Source organism: Octopus sinensis, linkage group LG9 (genome assembly GCF_006345805.1).
Source record: "Octopus sinensis linkage group LG9, ASM634580v1, whole genome shotgun sequence".
Lineage (NCBI taxonomy): Eukaryota > Metazoa > Mollusca > Cephalopoda > Octopoda > Octopodidae > Octopus > Octopus sinensis.
The window spans coordinates 64,649,386-64,661,885 of record NC_043005.1 but is presented as its reverse complement, the minus strand read 5'-3'; the positions used below and the strand labels follow the sequence as shown (position 1 = coordinate 64,661,885).

At 34.8% G+C, this 12,500-nt stretch overlaps 1 protein-coding gene across 1 annotated transcript in view; it reads left to right on the top strand.

Annotated features, from left to right (window-relative positions):
* Positions 1-12,500, top strand: part of LOC115215439 (dynein heavy chain 5, axonemal-like) — a 370,977-nt gene that overhangs the window by 160,222 nt on the left and 198,255 nt on the right. The window contains exons 30-32 of the mRNA XM_036506013.1: positions 267-445; positions 1,463-1,650; positions 12,172-12,366. Coding sequence (XP_036361906.1) covers positions 267-445; positions 1,463-1,650; positions 12,172-12,366 — 562 coding nt within the window. The remainder of the gene's footprint in view (positions 1-266; positions 446-1,462; positions 1,651-12,171; positions 12,367-12,500) is intronic.

Here is a 12,500-nt window from a genome sequence, read left to right as displayed (position 1 = left end):
ATTACCATAGTTATTTTGAATAGCATCGTACATTTTTAGTGTGAAAGAATTAACAAAGGGAAAAAAAAACCCATCAAGCTGAAATATTTTTTTATATATTTCTTGCTGCAAGACAATATAGAAACAATTTAGTAAATATTTTTTCTGAGTTAGATTTCTATTTTTCAGTAACCAATTCATTGTCTTGGAAGTTTTAAAACCATATTTGGATTTGTGGTGATTGCATTAGCTTATTTATTTATTTATTTGTTTATTTCACACTATAGATGTTATATAAGTCTTGCTCAAGCACTTGGAATGTCACTTGGTGGTGCTCCAGCTGGACCAGCTGGAACAGGCAAAACTGAAACAACAAAAGATATGGGTCGATGCCTTGGTAAATATGTTGTCATATTTAACTGCTCAGATCAAATGGATTACAGAGGACTTGGAAGAATTTATAAAGGTGGGTCACAAGAATATTATTTCAGTTGTTAAAATTTGCTTCACTTTGTACTGTTAATTCAGGGAAGTCATTCTCCAAGTTGTTACAGAGGAGAATAATTTGAAATAAATGATTACTATTGCAGATAAAATATTGAAAAAAAAAGCCCATTAAGCTAATCTTAGACTGTATTTAATATTTTTTTTATAGTTGAGAAAATGTCTAGAAATTATATATTTTAACTACATATAAAACTCTATGTATTCTTTTCTACTCTAGTCACAAGGCCTGCAATTTTTTGAGAGGGGGGCAGTCGATTGTATCTACCCCAGTATACAACTGGTATTTAATTTATCGACCCCCCCCACCACCACCAAATGATGATAGGCAAAGTTGGCCTTGGTGGAATTTGAATGTAAAGACAGTGAAATACCTATTTCTTTATTACCCACAAGGGGCTAAACACAGAGGGGACAAACAAGGACAGACATAGGTATTAAGTCGATTACAGCGACCCCAGTGCGTAACTGGTACTTAATTTATCGACCCCGAAAGGATGAAAGGCAAAGTCAACCTCGGCGGAATTTGAACTCACAACGTAACGCAGACGAAATACCACTAAGCATTTCACCTGGCGTCCTCATGTTTCTGCCAGCTCACTGCCTTTATAAAACACTATGTCTTGAACATTGTTTAAGGTGTAACTATGTTAAAATTCCTGCTTGAGAGATGAACTTGTAACTGTTTGTATGGAAATGGAAATTGGTGTTGCCATGGAGAATATTCTTTCTAATGACATGAAATGAAATATCCAGCAGCATTCTAGTTTCATTATCAATGAAAATAAATTTTGATAACGACAGGTCTATTAAACCTGTCAGTACTAAGCTAGATTTATCTTTCTTTGAAACATAGTGTTATGGAGTGCGAGTATATCTCACTGAAGAAAATATATTCCCAGCATGTCACATTCTGTTTTTATATTTCTGTAAGGTAATTCAATGAGAATTTAATTACAGTTTGCTTATTGCTTTATAGGTTTGGCACAGTCTGGCTCATGGGGCTGTTTTGATGAGTTCAACAGAATTGAGTTACCTGTACTATCTGTAGCTGCTCAACAAATTGCTATTGTCCTTACATGCAAGAAAGAGAGAAAGCCAAATTTTATCTTTACTGATGGAACCTCTGTTGATATGGATCCAGAATTTGGGCTTTTTATCACCATGGTAAATTTAACTGTCATATTGTATTTCTGATAGAAAATACCTTACATGTATACTTAGGTTGATTCTGCATTTTTTAGGTCATTGAATTTAAGGTTAACTATAATTTATTCTTACCTGGTAATATCATAAGTTTAGTGATAATCATTAAGGTTTGCTTCTAAAACTTTGGCATATTTTTTGGATTACCTTCTAAATGATTACATTCATAATGAAGTATTTAAAATTGGCAATAATTTTCTTTAGTTAACTGTGGGAAGTAACCTTCTGTTGAAGGATATATTAGAAGAAATAATCACTATTCATGACAAAATATCAGTAAGTGATTACATTTTTATTTTTTGGACACTGTTTGTGAAGACCTGTTGAGGCAAGTGAAATCAGAATCGAAATCAAATTCGATGACTGGCATCCGTGCTACTGGAGAACTAAGAGCACCATCCGAGTGTGATCATTGCCAGAGCAGCTAACTGGCGTTCGTGCTGGTGGCACATAAAAAGTACCATTTGGGCGTGATCGTTACCAGCGTTGCCTTGCTGGCACTTGTGCCTGTGTGCAGGTGACACTTAAAAAAACACATGATTTTCCATGACTGCTGCCAGTACCGCCTGACTGGCCATCGTGCATGTGGCACATAAAAGCACCCACTACACTCTCGGAATGGTTGGCGTTAGGAAGGGCATCCAGCTGTAGAAACTCTGCCAAATCAAGATTGGAGCCTGGTGCAGCCATCTGGTTCGCCTGTCCTCAGTCAAATCGTTCAACCCATGCTAGCATGGAAAGCGGACGTTAAACAGTGATGATGATGATGATGAAAAACAACATACTGACCATGGTTGAGAGTACTTTTGTGATGTTATCAGAAAGTCAGTGTGATCTCAAAACATATTAAAGATAACCCTCCATTTCAGAACCTATGCAGACTAAGAATAACAACATTTATGATAATCTTATATTTCAAGTATTTCTAATTTGTCAGCATATTTAATGCCTTAGTTTCAGTAATTTACTAGCCATAATATTTACAAAACAAAATACATGTACTTAATTGTGACATATATCATTGACTTATGCAGAAGAAAGTGTATTTTGGTTTACTCTCTTTTACTTGTTTCAGTCATTTGACTGTGGCCGTGCTGGAGCACCACCTTTAGTCGAGCAAATCGACCCCAGGATCTATTCTTTGTAAGCCTAGTACTTATTCTATGGGTTTCTCTTGCCGAACCGCTAAGTTATGGGGATGTAAACACACCAACATCAGTTGTCAAGCGATGTTGAGGGGACAAACACATACACAAACACATACACACACATATACATATATACGACGGGCTTCTTTCAGTTTCCCTCTACCAAATCCATTCACAAGGCTTTGGTCAGCCTGTGGACGTAGTAGAAGTCACTTGCCCAAGGTGCCATGCAGTGGGACTGAACCCAGAACCATGTGGTTTGTAAGCAAGCTACTTACCACACAGCCACTCCTAACTCATTGGTCTTAGAACTTGCTTTTTTAGTAGATCATATTATCTAAAAGTTAAAGAATGCTTGTGGGTGGAATGGTGTATGTGTACATATGTGTGTGTATTGTGGGGGGAGAGAGAACATTTCCTCCACTCATTGATTCAAACACACTTCCAATGAAATATTTGTTAGCAGTCCTTAACCCTTTAGCATTCAGATTATACTGTCAAATATAATGCTTATTTATTCACATTATTTTGTATTAGTCATGCATTCTCTTGTAGCATTTAGGTTTCGATGATGCAATTAATGCTTAGAATGACAAATGTTGGGTAGGTGTGAGAGGCCAGAAAGGCGGCAAGCTGGCAGAAACGTTAACACACTGGGCGAAATGCTTAGCAGTATTTCGTCTGCCTCTATGTTCTGAGTTCAAATTCCGTTGAGGTTGACTTTGCCTTTCATCCTTTCGTGGTCGATAAATTAAGTACCAGTTATGCACTGGGTCGATATAATCGACTTAATTCGTTTGTCTGTTCTTATTTGTCCTCTCTGTGTTTAGCCCCTAGTGGGTAGTAAAGAAATAGGTGTGAGAGGCCAGACCTGACCAGCTTGAACATAAAACAAGTAGAATATTTGGGCTGGATATGGCTGGATTAAATGCTAAAGGGTTAATCACTATATCCAGTTCATAATGTCCCTGAAGCTTTTTCTCTGGTTCACAGTTTCCCCCAAAAAGGGAGATTCCATTTTGTGTTTTCAAGAATAAAGAACAAAATTTAAGAATTTCTTTAGCTTTTCTTTTTATTTCTGTAAAGGAAATCAAGATGGTTGTACACTATTAACAATGCTTTGTTATATAAAGCTCCGTCTCTCTCGAAAGTTATATCATATTGTTGACAGATTACAGTTTGTTAATTTAATTTTTATTTATTTTGTTTTGTATTTGTTTTTCAGTTGCTTTTTTTTTTAAATAAAAGGAAGGTATAATTCTTAGATTTCTAGTGTCTTGTATCTATATTTATATCTTCTAACAAATAAGTAATAAAATATCTATAAGAACCAATTTTCCGATTGTGCTATTAAATGTCACATTGCTTATGTTTCATACATTCAGTATTATTTATGAACATCATAAACTGTCATTTAAGTTCCCGACCACAAACTGTTATAAAATATATCTAACTCTGTGTTGAAAACAACACAAGATTAAATTATGAGGATTAAATGCATATTAAGTTTGAAATATGTCCAGTTAATGCAAGAATATTTTGCAAGTGATTAAAAATTTTTTCTTTCTTTATATTCTCATTCACATAAATTGTTATGTTGCTAAAAGCATTTTACATCATGGTGGACTTTTAATCATTTTCTGCAAATCCATATGGTAATGTAATGTAATTTTATTAAATCTTTTTGTCAACCATAGCATACTAGCTACACATGTGCATAGCATAATGCTTGTATTTGCACAGGAAATCTTTGTGTGGAATAGTGACAGTTCTTTCTTAAACTATTAGAATAAACTTGTGTTATCAGTTATAGATATCGACAATGAAGCATTTTTGTGGCTATTGTTTCGACCTCCGCTTACATAATTTGTTATTCATATAGCGAGAGAAGCCATTTATTGTCAACTGTGACAACCATTATCTAAAACTCTCCTGCCTATTTCCAACCCTAAACAGTAATATAACAAAATTGATTTATTACTTCCAGTCACCCATATAATCACATGGCTCTATACTCTTTAGTTGATGGCTTTTACATTCTGTTAGCAATTCCAGTTCATCTCCCTCATATAAATTACACATGAATCTGACAAAAGTTTATCCCTCTTGTACAACAGCTATTGCCCCCATTGCCAAATGTTATCTTTCATATCCTTCTTGAATGCAGAGCCATCTACCCCCTTTTGTTGATGATTATAATTTTTATCATGAAGGTGGCGAAATGCGTAACCATATTTCGTCTGCCGCTACATTCTGAGTTCAAATTCCGCCGAGGTCGATGTTGTCTTTCATCTTTTCGGGGTCGATAAATTAAGTACGAGTTATGCACTGGGGTCTATGCAATCGACTTAATCTATTTGTCTGTCCTTGTTTGTCCCCTCTGTGTTTAGCCCCTTGTGGGTAGTAAAGAAATAGGTATTTCGTCTGCCACTACGTTCTGAGTTCAAATTCCGCCGAGGTCGACTTTGCCTTTCATCCTTTCAGGGTTAATAAACTAAGTACCAGTTACACACTGGGGTCGATGTAATCGACTTAATCCGTTTTTCTGTCCTTGTTTGTTCTCTCTGTGTATAGCCCCTTGTGGGCAATAAAGAAATATATAATTTTTATCACCAGTAATGAGAGCACATCATTAATATCTGGTCTTAAACTCTTGTGTGATTGACTCAAAAAGTAGACTAAGGAAAAAGGCTAAGGCTATAATAAACTTTCCATTGGACTCACTACCAGTGTTAACTTTAATTTCAACACCAACAGCTTTCCTATGGTATTATATACTATTTTGGTTTTGTTTTTATTTATTTATTCTTTTATTCTTTTACTTGTTTGTCATTGACAGTGGCCATGCTGGAGCACCACCTTGAAGGGGTTTCTTAGTTGAACAAATTGACCCCAGGACTTATTTGTTTTTAAAGCTTAGTACTTATCTGTGGGTCTCTTGGGTCTCTTTTGCCAAAGTGCTAAGTTATGGGGAAGTAAACACACCAACTCTGGTTGTCTGGCAGTGATGGGGGGGAGGAGACAAACACAGACACAGACACACATAGCTATATCCATGTGTATATACATATGTGTGTGTGTGTGTGTGTGTGTATATATATATATATATATATATATACACACATATGACAGGCTTCTTTCAGTTTCTGCCAAACAAATCTACTCACACAAGGCTTTGATTGGCCTGAGGTTATAGCAAAAGACAATTGCCAAGGTACAACACAGTAGGATTGAACATAGAACCATGTTGTTGGGAAGCAAGCTTGTTACCACGCAGCCACACATATGCAAGGCTGTGTGGTAATAATTGGTAGTTTACAGTGGTTTTTCTTATTTCAATACCAATAATTGTAAAAGCTTTCATTGAAAGTTAACTACAAACTTCTGAAAAAAAATGTTCTCTTCCAAATAACTGTAACGATAACATTTTTACTGCTTATTTGTTATACTAAATAGCTGAAAATCTGTAAAATATATTGGCCACACCTTTTGGCAAAAGATGTAGTTTTTAATATTTATATTATCCTGCAGAGGTGATAAGCTCTTCTTATTTCAAAGCTGACTTTTTATTGAAGGAGAAGTAAATAAATATTCACCTTTTTACGACTTTGGTTACGTTCATAGAGTGGACAAATAAAACTGTGCCTGTAGCTTGTTGTATTTTAACAGACATTTGCCAATATATTATGTAACATTTTATTGATGTTTGGTCACTTAATGTCACATTTAATGCTTCATAAATCTAATTGATGATCTTACTTCCTTTTAACTTACTGTTAACACCGAAAATTGTGAGACGTATTACTTTGTAAGAAAAGACAGCTGACAGAAGTATTTACATATATGTTAAGTTATTTTAATTATAATAACAAACCCACAAGTACACATAATTTTAAATGCACTTATTTGATTAGTGATAATTGTATTTATCTACAATGTGTCAATTCTAATTTTAATAGAATTTATTTTATACTGTTGGTGTAAAATGTCATATCTTAGATTTATATTATATCATTATTGTATAATGTTTTCTTTGCTTTATTGTATTTTATTGTAGTATTGATTTACTAATGATATCATAATATAATGAATGTAATAAGTATATATGTATAGCTGAAATATATTTAATTAAATTTAGTATTAGGCTTTAAATAAATTTTTTGTGTATGTCACAGTTGAGCAAATCATTGGAATTCTGGTTTATTTAGTTCTTGCGGATTGCATCAGAAATATTGTTTGATATACCTGGCAAGGATATTTAACTTTTAATAATATAGTTCATCAAACTTTAAGTAATTTAGGTGTTGTTTTGAAAAGTGGTTTTGTTATATCGTGTTCAAAGGTTTTGAGAAATGATGGGAAATTATTCATTCAGTAATATCTCAACCCTTCAAAATAGATTTTTTATTTATACATTGTGTGTGTGTGTGTGTGTGTGTGTGTGCATATACACAATCTAAAACTATATATGTACATATTTTGAAGTGTTATCCACTGTAAAGAGGAAGGGAGAGGAATAAGGATTGGGAATATATATAATGAGAAATGAATTTAATAGGTTATTTATCAGAGAATACTATCAAAAATAAATCTTTGTAAATTATTATTACTTACCACTGAATAATAAAATGCATTAGACTGTTTTTATTAAAAGTGTTCAAGTGAAGACAAATAGCTACTTATTGAGAACTTAAGCATTAGAAGATTAATAAGAGATCAATGAATAAGAAGAAAAATGAGGTAACAAAATTAAGAGTGCTTACATTTAGTTACATATATTTCTTATACTGTGCTTATAATCCTCGTGCACACTAGTGCACTCTTGGAATACTTCACATTATAACCTTTTAATTAACTATAGTGACATTGTCACAGAACCAGGCCGTTTTGCTGATCTATTAGAGTAAATATATCTTTATATAGATAGGTATCGTGTAGTGACAACTAGAAATTTTATATAACAGTGAGCTCTCTTAACTTCTGTCTCTTCTTTCTACCACTTGTGAGTTGTTTTCTTTAATCATAAGTATAGCTAAATATCATGGATGATGTCATATTATCTATCATTAATTAGATGTTAATTATTCTATCACATATCATGACTGCTTCAATTACTCCTACTCATTTTTTCTGCTGAAATTACACTTACTAATTGCATTAAAAAATTAGACCCCTGTGTACTAGCGTGTAAGAAATCTGGCTGAAAAGCACTTCTCATTTCTTGCATTCAACTCATACCCACTTACCTTCACTTTTGTATTTCAATTGTCTCAGTTATCCCACTATATTTAACTTTCACTGACAACGACAGAACTACTACTGTTCCCAACGGTGAAATGGCTTATGCAGAATTGATAGCTATTCACACTTCTCGAGTTGTGTGCTGAGCTAAAATAGCAGGAGTCAGTCATGTTGATACTGTATGTGATAAAAAGTAATCAAGCATGCTTGATTGGAACGAATTTGGTTTACTTTTTTCCCGAACCTTAAAGTGCAATGTATACTTGCAGTAAATACAACCAGCTAATTAAAAATGCTGCTTGATATTCCATTAGTTGATACTTTATAAGTAGATACTTACTGCACACAGATATATGAAACAATCTATGAAGCAGCTGCTGCCTCAATGAGGACTCCCCAAACACAAGCAAACTGACTGGTTTAATTAATTTTTTCTCAATGGGAAGAACACACAGCAAGCTATGAATCTGCTTAAAGATGCAAATATTGTGCTACATAAGGAACTGAGGTATCCTAAATACTGATGATGAGACGAGAAGGCAGATGAAATTAGGAGTCAGTCTGATTCACACAGTCTGGCAGAAACAGTTTAGCCAGACCCTCAGCAATTTTTCATGAGGACCTGAAATGTATTCCATTAAATTTGAAAGATATCAGTTTGGATTTATTGCTGAATATTGATGAGATGGTATCTGACAACTGTGAGACATCAGGAAAGCTCCTAGTGTTGACAGCATCCCCATAGAAATCTATAAGTCTGAAGGGAAGAAATGCTATAGGCTTCTTCAATTCTCCAGAGTGGTGAAATGTGGTAACCTCCCTTGATATTTCAAGAACATACAAATAGTTACCATTTTCAAGTGTAAAGGTGATTGACAGGACAGCAGAAATTACCAAGGGAAAATTCTAGATAAACTACTGATCAGGAGGTTGTGAAAAATACTGAAATTAATTTTTCCTGAAATCTTGTGCGAATTTCTCATGTCTAGGAGCACCAGTGTTATGATTTTTATCTTATGATACATTGAGGAAAAGCATTTGGAATAGTACATTCCTCTTTCAATTGCATTCATTGATTTTACAAATGCTTTTAACAGTATAGAATGAAAGGGTTTGCAGACCATACATGTGTGGAGAAATTTGTTGAGATAGTTATGCAATTTCCTGATGGTGTATCTACCATGCAACAGACCAGTGTCCTCTTCTAGGAAGTATTGCACATGTCTGTTAAAATACAACAAGCAATAGGCACAGTTTTATTTGTCCACTCTATGAATATAACCAAAGTTGTAAAGGTGAATTTTTATTTACTTCTTCTTCAATAAAAAGTCAGCTTTGAAATAAGATTAGCTTATCACCTCTGCAGGATAATATAAATACTAAAAACTGCATCTTTTGCCAAAAGGTGTGACCAATATATTTTACAGATTTTCAGCTATTTAGTATAACAAATAAGCAGTAAAAATGTTATTGTTACAGTTATTTTGAAGAGAACGTTTTTTTCCAGAAGTTTGTAGTCAAAACTTTCAATGAAAGCTTTTACAATTATTGGTATTGAAATAAGAAAAACTACTGTAAATACTTCTGAGGAAATTATGTGACTAGCATTACGAATCATAGGGCTTGAGAAAATCAAATCTGCCAATCTGCCACAATCTCTTTTGGGAGTGCTAGTTTGGACCCCTTACCAGTCATACATAGTGTAACAAAGGGCTGTACTTACTCCAATGCTATTTTCATTATTTCTGAGTGTTATGCTTGAAAGAATGGCATGGGAACTGACAAGTGGAGCATATATTTGTACAAGACTAGCTAGTTGGCTACTGAACATATATAGGCTGAAATCTAGATGATCCAGCTCTAATGTATCATATTCCAGAAGCTGCCCAGAAAATTACTCATCATTTTGCATGTGTAGCATCAGCTTAAAGCCTATCCTGGTAATCCATAAGAGTAAATGACTAAAGTCTTGAATCAATATAAACCTAGAGTAATGGAACACGAGGCTCTGGCAATTATGAGTGCAAATCAGTTTCTAAATATAGTGAATAAGTTAATATATTATAGGCGCAGGAATGGCTGTGTGGTAAGTAGCTTTCTTACCAACCACATAGTTCTGGGTTCAGTCCCACTGCGTAGCACCTTGAGCAAGTGTCTTCTACTATAGCCTTGGACCGACCAAAGCCTTGTGAGTGGATTTGGTAGATGGAAACTGAAAGAAGCCCGTCATATATATATATATATATATATGTATATATATATATATGTGTGTGTATATGTTTGTGTGTCTGTGTTTGTCTCCCCAACATTGCTTGACAACCGATGGTGGTGTGTTTACATCCCCGTAACTTAGCGGTTTGGCAAAAGAGACCGATAGAATAAGTACTAGGCTTACAAAGAATAAGTCCTGGGGTCAATTTGCTCAACTAAAGGTAGTGCTCCAGCATGGCTGCAGTCCACTGACTGAAACAAGTGTAAAAGAGAGTAAGAGTAAAAAGAGTATATTTGGGCAGTATTATTTTTGTCAAAGAGGTTGACTGACACTCCATTATAAGGATGTCATCTCCTGAAATGAGTAGCTTCAGTGTGACTGCATTGGAGAAGACAGATAGAAAGAATGGCAAGGATTTGTTAAGGAAGGAGTTACAAAGTCAAATTGGAAGGAAGTAAAATGAGAAAAAGCTAGAGTAAAATTTATTACACCAGGCCTACCAGCAGTATTCTGTAGTTAGCGTTCTGCCAGCAACCTTGGTTGACAACTCCAAGAAAGGGCAAAACATTGTTGATAAAGTTCACTCACCATACATATATAAATATAACTCTTATCGTTTTACTTGTTTCAGTCATTTGACTGTGGCCAAGCTGGAGTACTGCCTTGAAGGGTTATAGTCACACAAATCAACCCATAGGACATTTTTTTATGCCTAGTATTTATACTATGGGTCTCTTTTGCTGAACTGCTAAGTTATGAAGGCATAAACACATCAGCATTGGTTGTCAAGTGGTGGTGGGTGACAAGCATAGACACAAAGATACACACACATGGATATATGTATAAATATATATATGTATACATATATACAATGGGCTTCTTCCAGTTTCTGTCTACCAAATATATTTACAAGGCTTTGGTTGGCCTGAGACTATAGTTGAAACACTTGCCCAAGGTGTGACGCAGTGGTAGAACTAACATTAAATAAGCCAGGTTGCCTCAAAACAAAAAAACGATAAACATTGCCTTTTTCAAGCCTAGCCAGGCTCATGGGTCCGGTTTCCTGATTTCTGTGGCATATGTGTTCCCCCCAGCTGAACGGGATGCCAGTCCATCGCAGCATTACTCAAGAAACAGGAAGAGAGAGTGAGAGAAAGTTGGGGCGAAAGAGTACAACAGGGGTTGCCATCACCCCCTGCCAGAGCCTCGCGGAGCTTTAGGTGTTTTCACTCAAATAAACACACACAACGCTCGGTCTGGGAATCGAAACCGCGATCCTTCAACCGTGAGTCCGCTTCCCTAACCACTGGGCTATTGGGCCTCCACTGCCTCAAAGCAATGGTGGACTTAATGGATAAGAGTGTGTTTTGAAACACCATCACTAGAAACATTAGAAGCAGTTATATCTTGACAGACTTGTAGAGAGAGACAGCTCTTTTCTTCTCTGTTATATACAACTATTATAGCATTTATGCACTTTTGCCAATGTGTTATATTTTGTACTACACCTATTGCATTATTTGTTTCCCTTTGTAAATTGTAATAAAAAACCTCTAATGGTTTTCTTTAGTTATGTCTTATAATACAACATTGTATTTCATGTCTATTGAGACACATTAACAATTCGGAAAAGTTCTAATTCAAATTTATTATGTAGTTTTTCGTGTAACCGCTAACCATTAATTAATTCTGAATACTCAGGAAATAAAGGATTTCACATTATTTCTGGTCTATTTTCTGATTTATTATTGAAAAGATTGATGTGTGTTTGTTAATCAGATGCTTTGTTCATGATTGAGATGAATATTATCTTATGATTGCAATTTTATTACTTCCTTTACAGTAGGCAACAGTCATATATAATTCTAATTTTCTCTTTAGAATCCTGGGTATGCAGGACGCCAAGAGTTGCCTGAGAACTTAAAAATCAATTTCCGTACTGTTGCAATGATGGTTCCAGATCGTGGAATAATAATGAGAGTAAAAATGGCAAGCTGTGGTTTCCAGCAGAATATTCTACTCGCTCAAAAGTTTTTCACCTTATACAAACTTTGTGAGGAACAGCTTACAAAGCAGGTTTGGTTTCTTTTTATTTATCCTCCCCATATAATCTCTATCATCTTTGTCACCATCATCCTTCCACCTCAATTCTTTCATAACCAACTATGCATAAGACGCATTTGTTTAACTATTTGTAAGAAAATGTACAT